The 21,883-nt window shown below is 41.0% G+C and overlaps 2 protein-coding genes across 3 annotated transcripts; both read left to right on the forward strand.

Moving 5' to 3' along the window:
* Nucleotides 1-658: 658 nt before the first annotated feature.
* Nucleotides 659-4,525, forward strand: ddost (dolichyl-diphosphooligosaccharide--protein glycosyltransferase subunit (non-catalytic)). The gene is made up of 11 exons (XM_010741158.3): nucleotides 659-930; nucleotides 1,495-1,605; nucleotides 1,695-1,781; nucleotides 1,867-1,970; nucleotides 2,073-2,167; nucleotides 2,279-2,372; nucleotides 2,555-2,703; nucleotides 3,125-3,272; nucleotides 3,358-3,478; nucleotides 3,576-3,682; nucleotides 3,881-4,525. Exons 1-11 carry the CDS (start codon nucleotides 702-704, stop codon nucleotides 4,028-4,030), a joined length of 1,395 nt encoding a protein of 464 aa, XP_010739460.2. The 5' UTR covers nucleotides 659-701; the 3' UTR covers nucleotides 4,031-4,525.
* A 1,033-nt stretch (nucleotides 4,526-5,558) lies between these two features.
* Nucleotides 5,559-20,624, forward strand: plekhm2 (pleckstrin homology domain containing, family M (with RUN domain) member 2). Of its 2 annotated transcripts, XM_010741156.3 has the most exons (20): nucleotides 5,559-6,145; nucleotides 8,010-8,116; nucleotides 8,258-8,367; nucleotides 8,483-8,582; nucleotides 8,757-8,844; nucleotides 8,939-9,113; nucleotides 10,121-10,180; nucleotides 11,521-11,809; nucleotides 11,897-12,700; nucleotides 12,786-12,855; nucleotides 13,555-13,645; nucleotides 13,962-14,026; nucleotides 14,222-14,310; nucleotides 14,541-14,673; nucleotides 14,963-15,153; nucleotides 15,853-15,918; nucleotides 16,159-16,318; nucleotides 16,714-16,893; nucleotides 17,076-17,192; nucleotides 17,337-20,624. In XM_010741156.3, the coding sequence occupies exons 1-20, from the start codon at nucleotides 6,086-6,088 to the stop codon at nucleotides 17,472-17,474; spliced, it is 3,093 nt and encodes a 1,030-aa protein (XP_010739458.3). In that variant the 5' UTR covers nucleotides 5,559-6,085; the 3' UTR covers nucleotides 17,475-20,624. The 2 variants fall into 2 exon arrangements, with proteins under 2 accessions (XP_010739458.3, XP_010739459.3); XM_010741157.3 differs by lacking the exon at nucleotides 10,121-10,180.
* The last annotated feature ends 1,259 nt before the right edge of the window (nucleotides 20,625-21,883 follow it).

A 21,883-nucleotide genomic window follows, 5' to 3' on the forward strand; every position in this document is an offset into this window, starting at 1 on the left:
AAGTCATGATTCAATTCAATTTTCACTCTGTAGAGACGATGCTGTGACTTTATTTAATTTCATCCTATAGTCTACTTTAATTGCATATAGTTTTCATATAAGTTTATATATAATCTCCTATTTGTATCTTTGCATGTTTAATTTTTAAGTTTTATTTAAATTTATCTTTAAAGGTTTGATTTTAATGCATGTTTACTGTGTCTCATGCTGCTACTGGATACCTGAATTTCCCTCGGGATCAATAAAGTATCTATCTATCTACATAGCAAATTTGGAAAGGCATGTTCTAGATATATTGTGTAATAAAATGTATTAATTATTGATGCATTGAATAGGAATGTGGTATAATAACTTGTTTTATTCATTTATTGCGTTGTAATGGTTGTTTTCAGCCAAATTATTGGAAACCATACTGCCATACTAAGATAAATATGTACAAAACGTCGACATTTTTTCTACTTCAACTCATGTCATGACAAAGTCACGGAGTTATTGTTCTTGGTTGTGATTATTCAGTAAATAAATACAGTCTAGATTTTCACTTCAGTCCTCAGACTTGTATTCTTCCGTGATTGTCTTATAATAAAGCTTTCATCCTATTGGCGGAGAGGCGGTCTTGACGCGTTCCTCTCTCTGATTGGCTGAATCTCGGGGTCAAAGTTAAGTCGTCTACTAACGCTGACGTCGACTTCTGCAACGAAATGGCGTCGTTGACAGCAGTCATGCAGACGAGCCGGTCCAGATCTTCGTCCAAAAAAACGACCGAAATGACGACCAGAAGGAGGTTCAAGCTTTTGGACACCAACATCGTTTTATTGCTGTCGTTAGCCTCCATGCTGCATTGTGCTTTGGCTGATGGTAAAACGCTCGTGCTGCTGGACAACCTCAACATCCGCGACACCCATTCAATCTTCTTCCGCAGTCTGGCAGGTGATTGTGATTTTCATACTATATCCATCCATAAATACTCTTATTTGTAATGTTACAGACCTGATTTTTAATGCAAACTGCTCTGTGGAGCCTTTTGGCGCTGAGCTGCATGAAACTGCTTACTCAATAATGTTACTTCATAACATTAACTTACACTGCACTGACTCAATACGTGGGCACTATTTATTTAGGCATACTTTATTTACACATTTGCTTAAATATTTTAGCATAGGAAGTCAACTTTACAGTCATCTTAAACAAAAGATTGGAATATACCTGAAATAATTGGAATAGCTTATTTAAATCTACATGTTTTCCTAAATTTATGATTCACTAACCAGTATACTGTAAATGCTACACTAGCTACACTATGCAATGGTGGGCCTGTTTTCCTATTTGGTTTGTGCAATTCAACATTTGTAGGCTGATAGTCCTAACAGGAGGAAATGTACACTGTGCATAAGGAGTTGTGGAATGCAGTGCACCTTGTTCGAGTTATTGGAAAAACAAACAAAAAAAAGGCCTGTGTGTCAGTACTGCTCATAATCGTTCTCTCCTTTTCAGATCGTGGCTTTGACGTCACGTTCAAGACAGCCGATGATCCCTCCCTGTCTCTGATCAAATACGGACAGTTCCTGTATGACCATTTGATCATCTTTTCACCATCAGTTGAGGGTAAATTTCACACCATTAATACATAATTAACTTGTGTTTGCGTCGTTGAAGCAATCTTTAAAAATCCACTTCTTTTTGGTCGTCTGCAGACTTTGGAGGAAACATCAATGTGGAGACCATCACATCCTTCATCGATGGAGGAGGCAACGTCTTGGTTGCTGCCAATTCAGACATTGGTCAGTTGATGTACAACTTTTTCTGTGATATAATATAAAAGACCGTATTATTATCTTGTATTAACACTATTCACCTGTTACACAGGTGACCCTCTGAGGGAGCTGGGAAGTGAGTGTGGCATTGAGTTTGACGAGGAAAAGACTGCTGTCATTGACCATCACAACTATGACGTGTCTGACCCTGGAGAGGTAAAGAAAATTTTCTTCAGACAGCAGGCACATCCAGTTTTTACTGATCCTATTTTTAGGAGACACTCCGTGTTATTTACAAGTGATCCTTCTTGTTTCCAGCATACCATGATTGTTGCTGATCCAGAGAATCTGATGAAAGCTCCAACTATTGCCGGCAAACCCACCAACAAACCTGTTTTGTTCAAGGGTGTTGGGTAAGTACAGTTTAACATGTAACACTGCACTTCAACACCCTAACCATTAGTATGTTGACACTAACCCTGTGCATATAGAAGTTGAATTAACATGCTCCCTTCCCCTTGCAGCATGGTGGCAGACCCAGAGAACCCTCTCGTCCTGGACATCCTTACTGGCTCTTCTACCTCCTACTCCTTCTTCCCTGACAGACCCATCTCTCAGGTACAATACTGAACGTAATGATTGCATGAGATTAACGTTAATGTATCCAATCGTATAATGATCCTCAAATATTTTGAGGTTGACTAAGAGCAGCATATTATCTGAATATCTGTCATAGACATACACACAATTTAATATCATTTGCTTAGTTTCTGACTTATATATATTTTTTAACATCCTAGTACCCCCATGCTGTTGGTAAGAACACCCTGCTCATCGCCGGCCTTCAGGCTAGAAACAACGCCCGAGTGGTTTTCAGCGGTTCTCTGGACTTCTTTAGTGATGCCTTCTTCAACTCTGCTGTGCAGAAGGCCACACCAGGCTCCCAGAGGTAGTCCTCACTGTTCATTACATCCCTCCTGTTTCTGTCTCATGGATGCTCTTATAACTTCCTGTTAAAAAGTCAGAACTATTGTCAGTGACGTTCTGGTTATGTTCAGTTTTTTGCCATGTGAACAGGTCTTCTGTTAAAACTTCACCATTATAAATATAATGTGTGCATGCACATACTATACTGTTTTTAACTTGTCAACCTAATTTGTAGAAGGAAAATGAATATAATATAAAACCTATGTAATTCAAATGTAATATGTAAGACTTAAAGGACATTTATTAGTGCAGTCATTATTTAGAGGATTTGGCCTATTTTTGGTGCATGACTCACTGGACAAAATTACATTTTTAATTTAATAAAAACAAATGTCAGCCTCCTGTAGTTGGAGCACTCATCATCTTGTCATGGTCTTTGTTAGGCATGAGCAGACAGGAAACATGGAGCTGGCAGAGGCTCTCTCTCGCTGGGTGTTCAAGGAGGCTGGAGTCCTCAGGGTGGGAGCTGTCACTCATCATCCTGTCGGTGAGACTACTCCCCCTGCAGCGTACACCATCACTGACCTTGTGGTGAGTTTTTTAAAGTTTCATCTTCACCCTGAAGATATCGATCTTTGTCTGTGTATCTCAATGGGTGTATTATTTTCCCATGCAGGAATTCAGCATCGTCATTGAAATGTTGTCTGAGGGCCGTTGGGTTCCCTTCGATGGAGATGATATTCAGCTTGAGTTTGTGAGGATTGATCCTTTCGTCAGGACTTATCTCAAGAAAAATGGTATGTTGCTGTGGTTATATAATGTGGTTATTTGATTCTAATTAACGCTTACAATTTAAATGTATCAACTATAAATGCTGTGCTGTCTTTCTTCTAGGAGGAAAATATAGCGTCCAGTTCAAGCTGCCTGATGTTTACGGAGTCTTCCAGTTCAAGGTGGACTACAACCGTCTGGGATACACACATCTCTACTCCTCCACTCAGGCAAGTTAAACCAGTTTCAGAATACTACTATTATCTACTATAATGTACCATTATTTAATTGATAAACTATAGTAAGTAGTAATTCTTGGAGTACCATGGTGTATTCACTTTCTGGGCATTGTGGCTTGGAAGAGGTTCTTCCTACTTATAAAGGCACCAAACAACCATTTTCTAATGCTTATATTTTCTTTGTAACAGGTGTCCGTGCGTCCCCTGCAGCACACTCAGTACGAGCGCTTCATCCCCTCAGCCTTCCCATACTACGCCAGTGTCTTCTCCATGATGGCAGGACTCTTTGTCTTCAGCATAGTCTTCCTGCACATGAAAGAGAAGGAGAAGGCAGACTAATGCAGAGAAACATCAGGGAAGAGAGAAAGAGATTATAGAATTGAACTTGTGAAGAGGTGCAATTGAATGTCTTCACACAGGACTTGGACTGCAGTCCTCTGTAAAAATACAGTATCTCTTTGGTTATTGAGTCTGGGGGCCAAAAGGGGTGCTGACTGTAATGAAGTGGTTGGGGTTTTTTTTTTTCTTTTTTTTGTACTCTGAAATCACTCAAAAGCCTGTAAATGTTCAATGTTCTGAAGTCAGTCCGAATTTGGATAAAGTTGCTTTACATTTGATAAAAGTATCTCCTAAGTACAGCGCTTGCCTAAGAACATGAAAAAGAAAATATCCATATTAAAATTTGGCCCACACTTTCTCAATCAGGAAAGCCTATTGTGGTAACTACATGCACTGAATATGCCAACTGTTCATTTGTATTTGATAAAACTTTAATGTGTTTCCAAGAAAAGTTGGAATCATAAAATAAAATACTGACATTCCACTGGGTTTAAATTTCTCTGGTATGATCTGTGACTTACTGTAATACCTAATAGATGATATTTTATTGTTAAATTGACACACTGTGTTGTCTGTAGTATGTAGTTGGTATGTTACTGTTAATGGAAACAACGTTGGCATGGAGAGTATTCATGCTGAACTCATGGTGATTTAAAGGTCTGCTGGTGTGTACAGTATTTCTTGGCAGCAATGGAATACAATATCTCATAATTTCAGTAGTGTAGTCACCTGGAAAATAAGAACCATGTTTTTGTTGTCTTATAATGAACCAAGAGTTTTCCTTACATGACTGGAAGGAGAGTGTGATGTGTGGTGGAACATTCATTTGGTTGTGATCTACAACTTTACTGCTAGGTGCCACTAAATCAGTGGTTCTTAACCTGGGTTCGATCGAACCCTAGGGGTTCGGTGAGTCGGTCTCAGGGGTTCGGTGGAGCCTCCGCCCTGGAATTTTTTATACCATTTGTTACAACATATCTTTGTGAGCAATCGTTTTCGAGGATGCTGGACATAAAAACTAAGAAAAGGAACAGACTTTGCTGTGAAAATGACATGAGACTGGCACTTGCCAAGGTGAAGCCACGCATATCTGAACTGGTCTCTCAAAGGCAACAGCAGAAGTCACACTGAGGTAAGTTGTTGTGAGTTCATGCACTGTGTTGGTTTTGTTATTTGAACAAGGTGATGTTAATGCACGGTTCATTTTGTGCACCAGTAAAAAAAATCACATTTTATTTTTTACTAAAGAAGGGTTCGGTACCTCCAACAAGGTTAAGAACCACTGTATTTAGTGACTAAATACTACACACTGGACCTTTGTTTTTTAATCTACATGATGTGCATTGAGTAAAATCAGTGAAAAACAAACTTATTTAAGATGAGTTAAAACATGCAGTCTTAGAGGTGTGCGGAATTCATAAGTTAGTTGTGGTACTTCTGAATCATGTCATAACTGTATGGTGTTTTGTGTTTGAGCAAACACACTTTAAATAAATTGTCATGTTGTGGCTCCCCCACACGTCAGTGAGGCGCACTGAGCCTCGTAGTGACGTCACCCTGTGCCTGCACAGCTGCTGCTGCTCAGCCAATGCTCAGATCACTGAGGTTTAGTAGCAGCACATGACTTTGATGCAATTGGCTACATAGGCGAATACGCTAAAAGGGATCCTGTAGCTAACCAGAGTAATGAAACGGAGAGTATGACTGACAAAAGTTATCAATGGTAGGAGAAAAGTTGTTGTCCACCCTCAGCCTCGGTGCCGTTTGAAAAAAGTCCAGTGGCTCCAGCTAACGCGAAGCTAAGCAAACAGTACTCGGCTAACCGGATCCATATCGTGCTGCTTGTTATGCTTAGAGTATGCTGGCTGTGAACTAGCTGTGGTGTCATATTCAATGTTTACAACCGACAGCCGGAGCTGTTTCTTTAGTTTGGCAGCAGACCGAGCTTAAAAGGCAACATAATGGTAGCTAGCTAGCTGAGACGGGCGGCGTTAGCTTGAGCAAAAAACAAGAGGAGTCAGCTGACAGTCTGTGTGGGCTGCCAACACACCAGGGATGGATCAGCTGAAAGTGAAGGACCGCATACTGGAAAACATCTCTCTGTCTGTGAAGAAGGTAAGCGCTTCCCGTTTGCTCGGCACAGTTTAAATCTAGATAATCTAAGTTTATAGTGAAGCTAACGTCAGGTCATCTTTTGTCTGCCAAAGAGGGCAACTTTGAAGTCAGCTCGCTGTCATGAAGGGCCTCACTGACAGATAACACATGAACTATGCCCTACAATTTCTTATTTCATCAGCTTTTCATTGTTTTGTTTCTTTTTGACCATGGTAAACAATAGTGCCCCCCCCCTCTCTGTGTTTGCTCACCGCCGCATGTGTTGTAAACACACCTGCAACCATACCGCATTTGCAACATAAGGGTTAGCCAACATGTGTTTGCTCCTCATTTCCACTTAACTTATGAAATATTTAAGTTTTTTTTTTTTGTTGTTTTTGGTCCAAAAGTGCCCGATGTTGTGAAATCACCTTTCTCATAACCTGACAGACAGCATTGCATCTCCTTCCTCCCTTTTCCTCCCACGTTTGTACATTCACATGTGTGTTTGACTTTTTTTATTCTGCACGGGCTCCAGCTCAGTTACATCCCATTACGAGTCTACCAGTACCATAATCAGATCATTGCATTAGAAAAGCCCCATCCTGCCTTGTTTAATGCAGTGAGTCCATTACTGTGTCTTACTTCATTAAGCCCCCCTTTGTACACATTTTCAAACACCCATGAAAGTGTTTAGTCACATGCCTCATGTTTCACAGTGTGTACCTCAGGCAAACATTGGTTAGTTGTGTGAAGATAGTCACAGGATATGCATTTTGTTTCTTTAGGGAGCAGTCCTCAAAGCCACTCTGATCTCCATTTGAGTCGATCGTGTCCCAGTGTTTGAATACAGTTCAGAAGGGTTCTGCAGGTCACCGTACGGTGGACCACAGGAAAACACATTTGTCATGATCTGCATATACAAATGTTTCCTTTCAGTAAGGCTGCCTGCATCTGACGCTGAGCTTTGTACATGTCAGTAGAAATGTAAAAGTTATGTATATGATTCCAATCCTATAAGAGTATTTTTGTTGTTTGTTTTGTTTTTATTGGATTTGAAATAATTCAGTAACTATAAAGATAAAAGTGGCACATTTGGTTTTAACTACATCGACATCAGGTGAACAATGTAGAAGTCATTGCCTTTTTAACACATCGTCCACCAAGTTAATGAGACCAAAAATACTTCTCCGACCCACAGACCTCAGTAGGTATCGTGGCTGGTGGTGCTCTTGTCTTGTGGGTTTTTTTGCCTTCAGTCTGGTCTTCAGCAGGAAAAGTGCAATCTAAGTAGGAGCACCTGCACGCCGGGGTCACAGCAGTGAAACACATGCACAGATGGATTTAGGTCAGCAACATTCCACTGTGTGGCACTAAATTCCTTAGTTTCTCTGATTGTTTGTTGGACTGTGGGATCATTGCTCATACTGTAGCTATTGTTCTGTTTTAAATCCACTATGTAAGTACAGAGCCAAACCAAGGAAAATATCGTCTTCATTGCATATTTCTGAAAGCTCTTTCACCAGCTTCCTTGAGAGCGATTCAACATGCAACACTGGCTGAACAGTCTTGGTTAATAGCCTAGTCGAGGTGCTCTGCTAAAACAGTAAAGTGCAGCCACAGTGTTAAATTGCAGCTGGTTTCAGGTATATGCAACATAAATAATAAAAAACCTTCCTCTCCAGATCATGAACCTAAACCAGCCAGTCCAAATGAATCCAACCAGTTTAATAAATATCCTCTTGGTATCAAAAGTGTCTGTCTTGTGTGATAATTGAAATATAATCAGTTCTTTAAAAGAGAAATAGTAGTAACTGGAATTGGAGTAAAAATTTTCCCCTCCCCAGCTAAACAAACAGCAGAGAAACCATGTCTGTCTCTACAGTTGCAGAGTTACTTTGCGGCCTGTGAAGATGAGACTCCAGCCATTCGAAATCACGACCGGGTCCTGCAGCGACTCTGTGAACACCTCGATCATGCTCTGCTGTACGGGTAAGAGGCTTAAGTAGATTGCATACGGGAAAGAGTGAAGGTGCATAGTGCAAACAGTAACTTGTTTTGTTTTTAATCGTCATGAGGCCTCATGAATGTGATGTTATGTTGTTACTGTTTTCCACACATCACACATCACAGGCTGCAGGACATCTCCTCAGGCTACTGGGTCCTGGTCCTTCACTTCACTAGGAGAGAGGCTGTCCGACAGATAGATGAGCTTCAGCACATCGCAACCAACCTTGGTCGAAGTGAGACATCTCTTTCACGCAGTCGAACACACTCACACACACTGTACAGGGGTTTAAAAGTTCAACATTCAGTGGGCTAAATGCATATAAAAGATCTCGTCTCTTTCCTGTGCAGGTCGTGCATGGTTGTACCTGGCATTGAGTGAGAGCTCTTTAGAGAGCTATCTACGCCTCTTCCAGGAGAACCAAGCATTACTGCAGAAGTATTATTTCAAGTAGGTCATCTGATCTGTTCTTAGATCTTTCCTGAATTTACAAATGATGCCATGTAGCAAGTGGAAGTTATATTGCATTTTTTAGGAATTACTCTCTGTTTTTGTTATGTCAGAGACGCAATGAATATGCTTTTGTGGTAAGTAATTATCTGTGACTTTTCTTCTCCCTGCTAGGAACGCACTGGTCTGCAGTCATGACCACCTCACACTCTTCCTCACACTGGTGTCTGGCCTGGAGTTCATCCGTTTTGATCTGGAGCTGGTTCGCACATATTTAATCGTAACATTAAGAGAAATTCAGCTCCTAAAAGTTAGCAGAATGTCTGTAACTTTTCTGTTTGGTCCTGCTGATTCAGGATGTGCCCTATCTGGACGTGGCCCCTTACATGCCAGAATACTACAAACCCCACAATCTGCTGGACTTTGAGGAAAGGCTGCCCAGCTCAGACAGCTTGTCCTTACACTCCTTCACCTCCCTCACTTCCACCAACTTGGAGTGGGATGACAGCGCCATAGCCCCCTCCAGTGAAGGTAAGCAGTAGGGCTGTCCTGGGAAGTCCTGATGCTTTAATATCGGGTACCTGCTGATGCAGTGAGTCTGAATTCTAAATCATCTTTGGTTAGTTGCTCCCCTTTAAAGTGGAAATAGACAACTTTTGCTTTTAGTTTATCAATATAAAGAAAATGTTGATTACACAGTGTAATGCTGTGTCTGTTTCCTAATATTTTCCTCTAACATTAATCCTCCTCCCACCTCCACAGCAGCGCCAACACTTTACTTTAGCAACTTGTTTGTGCAAAGCAATAAAACATCAGGTTAGCTTTTGTCTGTTCCCAAATTCAATATAAAATTGTGACAATTTCAGTGAACATGCTTCTTTCTTCTCTCTTATGTCCGAAGTGTTGTTGATCATTTATTCATAGAGCTAGACTCCGAGGAAACAGAAAGTGATCTGGTCTTTCGTAAAAGGGGGAAAAAGTTAATAAGTTGTCTGTTTCCACTTAAAATTAGCCCCATAAATATCTAGTTTCAGTTCTATGTGTCACTATGTCTTAAAAATGTCCCTAATCTGGAAACTATGGATGTGACTCTTGTTGAATGGCAGCTTTTTATTTTTGGGTTTATGATACGATCAGACGCCGCTGGAGTGCAAGTTCACACCCATGCACAAATTCATACAGTGATGTCAAGCTAATGGCATGTTAAAGCAGAAGTGGGATTGATTTTTGTAGACTCGTGACTCAGGGATACCAAAGTGCTTTTTATCAAATGGATCACTTGGCGTGCCGTGGCTCATGGTTACAGAATGTTTTCACCAGGGTGATTGCAGCACTTTCGTGAATGCTTTCCCCATCACTCTCCACGAAGTACTGAGTCAGTTTTCCTGTTTTAGTTCCCATTTGTCTGTTTTTTCTCCCCCTATAAGTTGTGTTATTTCATAAATACCATGTCATGTTATTTTTCTGTTTCTGTGTCTCAATCTCCTCTCTCCACTCCATCGTTCTCTAATGTTGAATGTTATCCCTCCTTTTTTTAGATTATGATTTCGGTGACATCTTCCCCGTGTTGCAGTCATTGCCAAGTGTAGACTGGGAAGGTGGGACATTGGTCAACCCCTCCTCTTCCCGTCTTTCCATCCTTCCCTCCCTTCCCCCCCTCCCTCCCTCCTTCTTCCTATCTGGCATGGCCATTTCACAGTTTGTGCTTATTGCATGCGGGCTATTTTTGCCATTAATGATACATGTTAGTAAGTAAACAGTGCTCGACTCCTGCGAATGGATTCAGTCTGAAGGCATGTGTTTTTGGGTCTAAAGTTGTGTGGCACATGAAGACAATGATTACTGTGTAACTGCATTTGGTCAGCATTGAATAGAAAGCAAGTAGATTATTTTATCAAACAAACCTCTACATTTAGCATTCTAGGAGAAGGTCATTTTCATTTCCTGTTAGGCTTTCAACATTTTCAAACTGATATTAGACCACAGACTTGTCATAAATGCTTTAATAAAGAAATAAATGATCACAGTAAGTTGACAGGTAGGTTTGAGAAAGGAGCACAGTGCTTTGGTTCATTGGGGAATTCAGTGTTGGGGCAGGGGGAGCTACACTGGTCTGTCCTCTGTCATGTACTGCATGTGTAACTCCTCTGGGAAAGGATCCTAACACTCACTCTGCCTTTTATTATTTACCACAGGAAGATAAATGCCTGATGCCACTGGTACTCACCTCGTCCAGTCTGTCTCCATTACATTGTGTTATCTGTTCGTTTGGTGTATTGTGTTTATGTGATGTCGTCTCTTCCTGTGTGATACGTGGCACTGGCCTAGGTCCAGCTCAACTGTAGCGTGAGTACAAATAGCTGTATATTATTAGAGCACCTGTTGTCTAATGTTTAACTATCAATTTAATGGTCATAAATCTTTATTTGAAAAATAAATCATGTTCTGTCCTCTCATGATGAATCCCAACATACAAAAAATGCTAATTCCCGCTATCAGTATTATTTAAATATTTGTTGAGTATGACCCTTCTCTAGCTGCAGAAGTAATGTTTGACTTAGGCCTGTGCCGCTGCAAAGAAAGCTGCTGCTGCCGTATGTCCCACTTGATGTCTTCTGCATCATGTTTTGTGCCTCTCTGACCCCGCCAAAGAACTCCAAACAGCACTGCAGCCTAACATTTATTTGTGTGCAAAGCTGATGGAGAAATACACAAAGTTTGTAAAATTGTCTCATTGGTCAACTTAAATAAAACATAAACAAAACAGAAACATCTTCTATGAATTTAAATAACTGTAATACTGTAAAAAATAATTATCAGGTTAACCACTCAACTTACCAATGAGACTGCCAAACAATTCAGTGTATTTCTTATATATAGAACCAAATATGGGTGACTTATGCTTTTTATTTTAACTCTTGTTTTATTTTTATGTCAGAGGGTGACCTGACGGACCAGGCCAGCTGCCCACGATCCAGTGGCTCTGATCCCCAGACAGTCATCAGCGACACAGTGGTTCTTTCTACCGGCACTGTCAAGGTGAAGGTGGCGGCTCATCTTTCTCCACACAGCCCCACCTCAAGGCACAACCCCTTCAACGAGGACTCGGACACCAACACCACCAACACCTCGGCCGACGTCACGCCGGTTCATGTAGCCAGCCGCCACCATGCCGCCTCCACTGGAGATGACGTAGAGAACGCCAGCAATGAGTTGGAGGTCATCAGGTACAGTAGCTGCAGCTTTGGTTTCTGTTTTGGAGGCTCACATTCATTTTGTTAATCACATTGAGATTAACCTCTCTGGTCCTCCAGGATGGCCAGACGAAGGAAACCTGCAAAGAAGCGAAGAGGGAAGGGCTCCACAGATTCTAGCAGCAGCATCCATAACTCGGTCTCTTCCGAGCACATGGAAATGGACAACAACCTCCTGAGCTCGGAGGATGTGGATTCGTTAAACGGCACCGTAATTCATCTGGATGATGAGACAGAGTTGAGGAGAAGCAGGGTGGGATCAGAGGTGGTAGAGGAAGGGGATGAGGACGGAATAGATGGTCTCCTACGGCTCCCAGAGATGACTGACACCTCCATGGACACTGTGGGCCAACCGCTCCGTGACGTCATGGACCGCCTCAATGGGTCTCTGGATAGGGAGGAACCCTGGGAGCACCCAGAGGAGGGTGGAAACAACGAAGGCTGCGACCAGGGCCCCGAGCCCCCTGCTCAGCAGCCCTTTCGAGAGGATTCAGGGGGCGAGCCACCCGACCGAAACCCGGGAGAGATGTCTCTTTCCCCTCTGGCCACAAGTCCCAACTTCCTGCAGACCTCTCCTACGTCTACAGACTCATGCTGCTTTACCCCCTTCAGTCCAGACTCTACTCCCGCGAGTGGTGGCCACTATGACTCTACAGAGCATAGCCAGTCACAGACTCTTCCAGGTGGCCTTGAAAGTAAAGAAGAGGCAAAAGCTGCAGCAGGACAGAAACCAGAAATAAAGAATGGGGAGGTAGACACAGAAGGAGGAGATGAAACAGACAAGAATACATTAACTGAGGAAGCAGTAGAACTACAAGAGGAGAACCTCAGTCCCTCTGAAATTTCTCATCCTGCAGAGTTTAAGTAAGAAGTTTCTACAAACTTAGTTTGTTGCTGTAATGTTGTTTTAAAATGGATCTAATGCTGTTCATTATTCACCCTCTTTCAGGGTGGACAACAATCATTTGCTTCTTCTCATGATTCATGTATTCAAAGAGAACGAGGAGCAGCTCTTCAAGGTAAAGACAGATGGACACACTATTCTATAATTGTTTTGAAAGAGTACATTTTTTGGATATTCTTTCAAAATAAGTGAAGTTCCTGTATGATACAGAGAGAGATACATAGATTGGCGGGGCGAGCCATTGTATGTGCAGTAAGGTGTAGGTGTGTATGTGTGTGTGGGGAGAAGAGATGGAAAAGCAAGGCGAGCAGGTTAAAACTAGTTTATGAGTAAACACTGAAGTAAAGCCGAGAATTAAAACAGTAACATGAGAATTAACCTGTTAGAAATATGGTTACCACTGTGTGCAGATTGTTTATTTAAAAAAGAAAAAAAGTCATTTTCCATGTCCTTGGTAAGTTGTTTTGTGTACCTAGGACATGGATCTTGACTGCATCTTTAAGCCAGTTTTGGTTTTGTTCGACTCATTTTGACATTGAAGAAGTGGTCACAAGACTGTTGCTCAGTGACATGTTGCAAAGCTCAGTTAAGTGTTGCAAGGGTCACTTTGCCAATTGCTTTCTAACTGCTTTTACTCAGGCTGTAGTAATTTATCTGTCTGGTTTTGGTTGTTAGAACCAGTTACTTTTCACACTTTGCACTGAAACCCTTAGCCTAACTATCAAATGAATAAAGATTGCATTAGGCTGTTATAAAAGCTGAGAAATATGAAGGTTGCCAACACTTTAGACCAAATTTATCTTTATGATTTCAGATGCTGAGAATGAGTACAGGCCATATGGAGGGAGACCTGCAGCCCCTTTACCTGCTGCTGACTGACTGTTACATGTACCTGCTTAGGAAGGGTAAGTGCCTATAAACCCTGCAAGCATTGGCCTTATTTGGTAAAAAGGGGTGGAATAGTACAAGTCGTAGTTTGGTACATACTCATATCAACATACGATGTCACAATACATGTTTTTTTTGTTTGTTTGTTTTTCACAGTGGACGCAAACAATGGTGTTTAAGTTCTTTACATTTAGAGGATAATGTTTCTACAATTGTAATTATTCCATTAGATCTACACAATGTTCCGGGAAGAGGGGAACAGATTTAAATAAGGTTATTCTGTAGACAGAGAACACGAATGATGAACATGTGCTCACTGAATGTCTTCCTCAGGTGCAGCAGAGAAGCCGTACACAGTAGAAGAAGCTGTTTCCTACAATGAGCTGGACTATCTTTCAGTAAGTGTCCCGCATAACATAAGTGTTGGACTGCCCTTTCATTTTGTCTTGTTATTGTCATCTCAGGTATCTTTTACATTGTCCTCAATATGATCTGTGACATGTTTATGAACCACGTAGACACAAGCGTGATGTGACAGCTAACAGTTAGATTTTTGGTCCGATATGTCACGTGTTATGCGTTCTTCTTTTTAGGTTGGCCTTGACCAACAGACAGTGACGGTGGTTTGTACCAACAGACGAAGAAAGTTCCTGTTGGACACAGCTGATATCTCTCTGACTGTGTGAGTGTACCTGCACATCTGTGCCTCGTGTTTCTTGCTTCTGACTCCATACTAGATAAGACACAAAAACTAGCTGAACTATCACAACATCCCATATTAAATTCCACCGCCTTTGTTCCCTTGTGCAAAGAGGCAACAACCTCCAAAATCTCAACTACTCTGTGTATTGATTTTGAGCTTTCCTCTCTCTTTCCTCTGACCATATCCAATCCATCCTTCTTCGCTTACAGCTGGTTCCTGTCTGTTCTGAAGTCAGCTATGGTGAAGGGTTGTCGGGAGCCTCCTTACCCCTCCGTTCTGACTGATGCTACCATGGAAAAACTGGCTCTCACTAAGTTTGTCTCCCAGGAATCTCAGTGTGAGGTAAAGACTTGTTAAACTTCACATACACTGTAATAGCTGCTCATTACAGGTCTCATCATACATGTAACTAATCAACCATTATTCATAAGATAAAATTACAAAATCAGGTCTTTATTTTTATTTTTTTTTACTGTGAATTCCAGTAAAAGAACAGAAGACTTGATATCTTGATATTTAAGTAATCATAGATACGCTTGGGAGTCTCTCCATACATCCTTATATTACCACTCTCCTGTTCTTTGGCCGCCTTTTAAAGCAGTGCTAAACTAATGCTTGCCTGTTTCTCCAGGTACCTGAAGTGTCTATACAACTGTATTCACTGGTCCACTGGGAGGACCCCATGGACATGACTTTGTCAACCCAGGGTGGCCCTCCAAAGTCTGGAGCACCTTCCAGCACCAAGGAGGGAACTCTGCAGTACCGGGCTGGAACCACCTACCTGGGCAAAGAGCTGTGGAAAAACTGCTACCTCGTCCTCAGGTATGAACCGGTTGTACATGTCAGTAGCACTTTCAGCTGGCTATGATATGTAAATGGACATTGTCTGGTCACACTGCACCACTGACACTAACCTTCACACATTTTCTATTCACACATTGAATGTCTCTTTCCTTGAAGTGCTAGTGACATGATATGTACAAATACACGTCATGTCACTTCCTATTGTAAAATGTATCACATTTAAAACTAATATTTTAATCATGAAAAACTGTTTTGAGTGCCATCACTTTATCCCCAGTACTTACTTCTCTACTTCACACTTTACTTTTAGCAGAAAATTACATAAATATTGGAAGCGATATTTCCTTTTCGCTCCTTCACCATCTGCTTTTGCCAAACATCCCGAGAAGCTGAGCTCTGTCCAGCAGGTTTCCTGCCAATGTGTCCAGCAGAGCACAGTGTATAAAATCAAACACGGGGTAGAGGTTGACTCTTTTTTGGCATTGGACTCGCTTATTATTATAATAGCAACAGTAACAGTATTATGTTGAATTATTATGTGTTTATCCTTTTTATGAGACTGGGCAAAGAACCTAAAAGTCCCACTGGTGGCCTGTCGAAGCCTGACAATGGCATCATTACAGATGCATAAATGCATAAATGTTACATAAAAGAATATTATATCTGTGTCATAAGCATCAGATGTTGAATATAAATATTTGTTCTCTTTTCTTTCAGCAATGGGATTCTGTTTCTGTACGCAGAAAGAACTGATGTGACTCCTGTGCTGTCAGTCACTATGGGGTAAGCTCTAAATGTCTGTCCTTTTTCCCAGAAGATGTTGTGACTTGTCATAGCAGGAAAAGCACAGGTGTTACTGATAACATTGACAATGGCTCTGTTCCCTCAGGTGTATTTTATATTTTACACTCGTGTTTTTCCTGCTGTCACACTTCAAAATGTCTATTAGACTGAACACGTTTGACCCGTGGAGGCCTTTAACTTTACAAAAGCAGTGAACTCAAAAACCTGATTTCTTGACAGAGGAGAGCACTGTGGAGGCTGCCGTCGCTCAAACAGCACAGAGCGTCCTCACGCCTTCCAGGTCATCCTGACAGAGCGGCCTCCACTGGAGCTGTGCGCCAACAATGAGCAGGACATGGCCGACTGGATGCAGCTGCTGTGCCAGTCCGTCTCCAAAGGGGTAAGGAGTTGTAAAATGCATTCACCGTGTCCCACAGTCTGTATGTGCATTAGTACACATAAGGTTAACACAGTCTGTTGAAAATGTCTTCAAACTAAAGCTATTCAACCATGACCGTACATGCTCTAAGACAAAATATTATGTGCATTTACCGAAAAGAAAAATTAAAACATGCAAACAAAGCACTTGTTCTTGGGATGGTATTACACAACACACACACATTGTTGTGTTTAATCTGAACTTCAGACCAGGGAACTCATCAGTGAAGCTGATGCTCATTGTTTGCATCCAGGTTTTTGCTTGTATAGGCTTCTCTTGCAAAATGTCAATATGGATTATGTCAGTTCTGTTTAAGTAACCAAAGTGTAAATAAACTGTATCCACTGTACCTGCAGGTCATCCCTCAGGGTGTGGCGCCCACTCCATGTATCCCATGTTGCCTGGTGGTGACAGACAGGAAGCTGCTAACCTGCCACCAGGACTGTCAGACCAGCTTCTTCCGTTCACTCGGCAGCGTTGATATCTGTGATGTCACTGCTGTCAGTGTGGAGGCTGACAAGGAGTACTGTGTCATTGTGAGTGGCCAACTGTTTAACTCTTTTCTGCATTAGTCCAATACATAATTTTATTTTCAACTTTAATCTATGTGTGATCTATATGCCAAAAAGTTATGTTATTAAGCTCTCTTGAGGTTTTAGGAATGTGCTTTTGCTCAGGTTTTTCTTTTAATGTAGGCCTTCACTTTCTCCACGTGTAGGAGTTTACAGCAGATCGGACACAGTTCCTTCCTCCATGGGTCATGTACTTCAGCGGCTGTGAGGAGAGAGATCGACTGCTGGAGGTGTTAGACAACACATGGAAGGCTATTTTCCAGGTGGGATGCAAAACTATAATCAGGGGTTTAAGGAAAAAAATAAATAATATTGCAATATTTATCCCAAAATATCAACATTCAGAATCTTAAATCCACTGGCCGTCTACTTAGTTAAGCCCTCTTGTGTGTCCTCTGTGTACACAGGTTGACCTTCCCCACAGAGAGCTATTGGATCAGTCTGTGCAGAAGCGTTGCGGTGAGGCCCTCGCCCTGATGAACAGTGCCTGGCAGAGAGCAGACAGTCTGGCCAGAGGCAGAGCCCAGCGTGAACCCTGGTGCTGACGGACACACACACTCACACACACCCTTACCTGTGGGTAGCCACTGAGACAGACTGACAGTTGAACAGTCTGATGTAGTTCCAGTATAGATGGATTGAACTCTGGCGTCACAGTCACTGCAAACTGTTCAGAGTTCTTCGCTGAAAGACTGAGATGAACCAATCAGACGTTGTTATTGGTCGTTGTACTACAGCATTAGCTTGTGTTGCACCTCTGATTCGCTGATGAAACGTTTCGATCAAAGAACCTTCCTGCAGAAGTAGCAATGCATATGGCATGTCACATCGCAGTGATGCAGCAGTAAGACATTCACATAAAATGAAATGATATGAAAGAAACTCCCAAGAGAACACTACGACAGATTTTATATGATCATGGTGGTGTATTAATAGCATTATTCCTTTATTAGCAGTTCTAAATAGCAACAGAACAAATATGCTGAATCAAGTAAAATTTTGGTGTCGCGTGATATTTGTACTCCATACGGAAGGAAAAAGCTCTGTAGGAAATTATGTAAATGTACAATGCACAAACATGGGAAGACTTTGAAACCAAGCTTCAAATATATCCTGCTGAGTTGAGTTTGAGAATTTCGTGTCAACAAAGTAAACGTCCAACAGTTTTCTCTAGAGGAGAATCCACCTTAAAATGAACACTGATGTACTGACGTCCTCTTTGAAATGACAAGACGTACTCCACTGAGGAAGCTGAGTGAAGGAGGAGGATCCATGACCAGCAGCTTACCTGCACAGTGAATTGAGAGGATTATTAATGTTGTCTGGTGTTCTATATCAAGTAAGCCATACATGAAAGAGGCCGTTGTTGCTTATTTTTGCGCCGTGGAAAAGTTCACACTCCTTGCCTTGCACACAAAATAAATCAGTAATGCTCTCTGCTCACACAAACTCGCACAACTGTGTGAAGATAAAAGCCACCCTTTGCTTACTGATAGTTCAAAGATGTTCTACTGAACCCTAACTGTTATATAAACATAGAGTTAATGTACAGCGCTTGTACAGTATCAACGCATAATCACTGACAGCTATTCAGTTTTGGCTCGTTGAAGGGGACATACCTCTACGCTGAATTATTGTCACATTGTACTTTAGCTTGAGAGAATGAGGATCTGGATGTTTAACACTTGCACTGTTACATGACATGCTCATGCCTGTATGTATCTGAGATCTTGCTTTAACAATTTAAATGTTCTCATGAAAAAAAAAAAGAAGAAGAATACCTATCAGGAAATGCAACAGACTTGCCTTTTTCTCCACTCATCTCTACAGAGCGGAGGCTTCCATGCAGACTTGCACATTGTTAGTCTTTTTTTTAATGGTACAGGTTGTGGTTTTGTGTTGATCTCATAACATATGTTGTGTTATTTACATTTTAGAGAAAGTGGGAACAATTGTTACTAAATTATTCAACTGAGTGGTGAAATTTTAATGGTATTGACTTTTATGTCTGCATTAGAGGACGTGTCCTTCCCCTTTAGTGTGGGTAAGTATTGCAGTCCGTGTGAAGAATCCTTCACGGACTGACAGCTACAAGTTGTCTTGTCTTGTTATTTTGCACCAGTGGTTGGTGCCATCACATTGTACTGTATAGTAAGATCTGGCCACTGCACCGGTCATCATTTAGTTGTGTACGACCACGTTTGAGCTATATAAAATCCTTAAATAACCTTTCCACTTGGAGAAATTGTAGCATTACTTCTTAGCAGATTAGTGCTCTTAAATCGCCTCTAATATCATCCATTATTAAAGCTTTACTCGGGGAAGAAATAAGAATTAGACTCTAAACTAAACTCTTTTTAGTTTCCCTACAAATTCAAGTCCGTAGAGAGTAGTTGCTTATGTTGCAATCTGTTCTTAACATGAATACTTATTGAAGTACTGCTGCTCTGACAAGAGATACATGTGAGGTTTTTTTTGCAATGACAATGTCGCCTTTTTGACTGATCTTGACAAAATGGCCAATTCGTTTAAACTAAACGAAGCACTATTTGTTTTCCTTTTTGTAGTTGCCTTACACTGTTCAATTTGGCTGACTGCATTGGAACACTCATCTCAAACAATCATCTTTATGTTCTGGTTTCTGGTCAAAATATGTTGTCTGTAGGACTGGGTGTACAACTTACATTCTCCGAGCACAGATCTAATGGTGTCTGTGTTGTGCGTTAGTACAGAAATGTTTGCTGGTTTTCACTGTTAAAAATCCTGAAATCATGTAGGTTTTTGTAAAGTATGGTACTGAAGTAACTTAGTAACCAGTATCAAAAACCTTCAAATGATACCTGGCTCAACACAGCCCTATGTCATTTATGTATGTTTGTACAAAATTCTGTCAGCATGAACCAGTGGTTTCAGCCTTTCGAAGTGCCGCTTGGTCTCACTCATCTTCTGCTCTTTTTACAAAGAAATCTAATCTCAGGTGAAAAAGGTATGTCACATCCCAAACCTTCAGACTCACCGTGTTTTGTTTTATTTTGTTTTTTGTTTTGTTTGTTCGATTGCTGCTGTTTTTTTTAAATCCCTTTTTTCTGTTTTGGTTCCACCCCACGTTCCTTGCAGCATTATGAAGAGAGAGAGAGAGAGAGAGAGACGAAGTGATAATAAATGTTGGAAAAGGTTTTATGTAAAAGTCCTTTTTAATAATTCAGAGTTCCAAAATAGGATTGGTTGGCCGTGTAGTTGGGATCTCCTCCAGAGGATTAATTAAGGACTTTTTGAATGGGAGATTACAGTTGTAATAGTTGGTCGTACTTGAAATGTTTGTTGGATTATCAATAAAAAGTAAAGTGCTGAAAGTTGTGGCCTATGTAGTGTATATAAAGAAAAGGCCAAAAGTCTATTTGAGCTGTTTTGAATGAGGGACATTGCTGGCCAATGATGGATGACATCTTCTAAGTGATGCATTGTGAAAAGGCGCTGTTTGGTTTTCATAAATGTATCCTGCATGTAATATTTGTATTACGTTTACCAGTTTTATTGAATTGTAAATATAGCACTAATCAAATATAACATACTGTACACTCACACGTAAAGACATGCATGTCCAGAAGGTTTTATACTGTTCATAATGGCCATGAATGTACAAATAAACCTTTGTAAATGGACAGCGTAACTGAATAAACTGAAGTGAAAACAGTGGCTCCTGTAGTGATACATGTGATGTACGTACCAGCTATCATTGTTTTTAACATCTATATTTTTGTTCTAGGTCAAACTGGGGAAATTCTCAGTGTTGAGAACATAAGGACAGTCATATTAGAGCAGGGACAGGTGATTCACAGGTAAGAGAGCAGTTGTATGAAGTAGGTTTTCACATACATACATACAAGGAATTTGTTTTAGTACATAACAAACATTAAACAGAAATACACATTAAGAAGCATATATAGGCAGATATTATAAATATATGTACAATGCAATGTACAAGACCAAGAGGTAATAGTCCAAAAAATGATGTACATTATTTTACACATTGTATAGTAAGTTAATATGATGTGTAAGGCCTGGTGGGGGGGCCTCCGGCTCTTGTTGACGTGGCCCTTTTGGCAGGAGGTTTTGGTCTTTATGGATTGCAGCCGCAGGGCAGTGACTCCAAATGTTTGTGTCCGAGGTGGGAGAGGTCAGCCACAATCTGTCTTGCATGCCTCAGGGTTCTGGAGGTGTTAGGGCAACTGTCATACTATACTTTAAATGCCCTGTTTAGTGCACGTCAAAAAGCAACATACTGGCTGTAATAAATGTTGAGTGGTTAACTTCTTGACTTCCTGACTTTTAAAGCTCCCATCTCAAACAAATACTGATGGGGGCATTTAAGCTGTGATGACTTTTTTCCAACCATAAAAAGCCAACAACACATTGTTAGATTAAGGTCCTCTATCATTGTATGCTGTAATCTTTCAGAAATCATGTTAAGACGTTTTGTCAATGTTGCAGTTTCTGTTGGTCACCAGCAGAGGTCATACATCGAACTCTTCTTAGTTCTAGTTAGGGGAACATTGTAATGCTGCAGCATTTTTAAGGCAACAGTGTAAAGTGTCTACATGCTTTTGGGTCTTTCAAAGGGACAGTTGCTCAGCAACAACCTCTGTCTCTTCCGGCTGTTCACCAAGGAAAGGCTACGCCACTGTGTTTAGGATGGTTGGTGCCATCCTTAATAGTCTGTTGACTAGAGATTTTAAGACTTTCCTTTAAGCCCAACACTTTCCTTTTAAGGGTCTGAATGTCTCACCAGCTGTCTTCTTTGGATATTGTCATATAGTTTAGAGTTTGGGGCACTTAACAAATACTACAGAGGTTTAAATGTAACATGGAAAACTCAGCTTCTAACAAAAATGTTTCAAAAACGTATAGAAACATGTAGAATACAGATTCACTTAAAGGTAGCTGAGCTAACTTT

Source organism: Larimichthys crocea, chromosome XV, assembly GCF_000972845.2.
Source record: "Larimichthys crocea isolate SSNF chromosome XV, L_crocea_2.0, whole genome shotgun sequence".
Taxonomy (NCBI): Eukaryota; Metazoa; Chordata; class Actinopteri; family Sciaenidae; genus Larimichthys; species Larimichthys crocea.

Coding starts and splice junctions, on each gene's coding strand:
- ddost (XM_010741158.3), top strand. CDS start 702: ATGGCGTCGTTGACAGCAGTCATGCAGACGAGCCGGTCCAGATCTTCG. Junction 2,168..2,278: donor GTTTTGTTCAAGGGTGTTGG/GTAAGTACAGTT, acceptor TTCCCCTTGCAG/CATGGTGGCAGACCCAGAGA. Junction 3,683..3,880: donor ATCTCTACTCCTCCACTCAG/GCAAGTTAAACC, acceptor TCTTTGTAACAG/GTGTCCGTGCGTCCCCTGCA.
- plekhm2 (XM_010741156.3), top strand. CDS start 6,086: ATGGATCAGCTGAAAGTGAAGGACCGCATACTGGAAAACATCTCTCTG. Junction 6,146..8,009: donor TCTCTCTGTCTGTGAAGAAG/GTAAGCGCTTCC, acceptor CTGTCTCTACAG/TTGCAGAGTTACTTTGCGGC. Junction 15,919..16,158: donor GTGCTGTCAGTCACTATGGG/GTAAGCTCTAAA, acceptor ATTTCTTGACAG/AGGAGAGCACTGTGGAGGCT.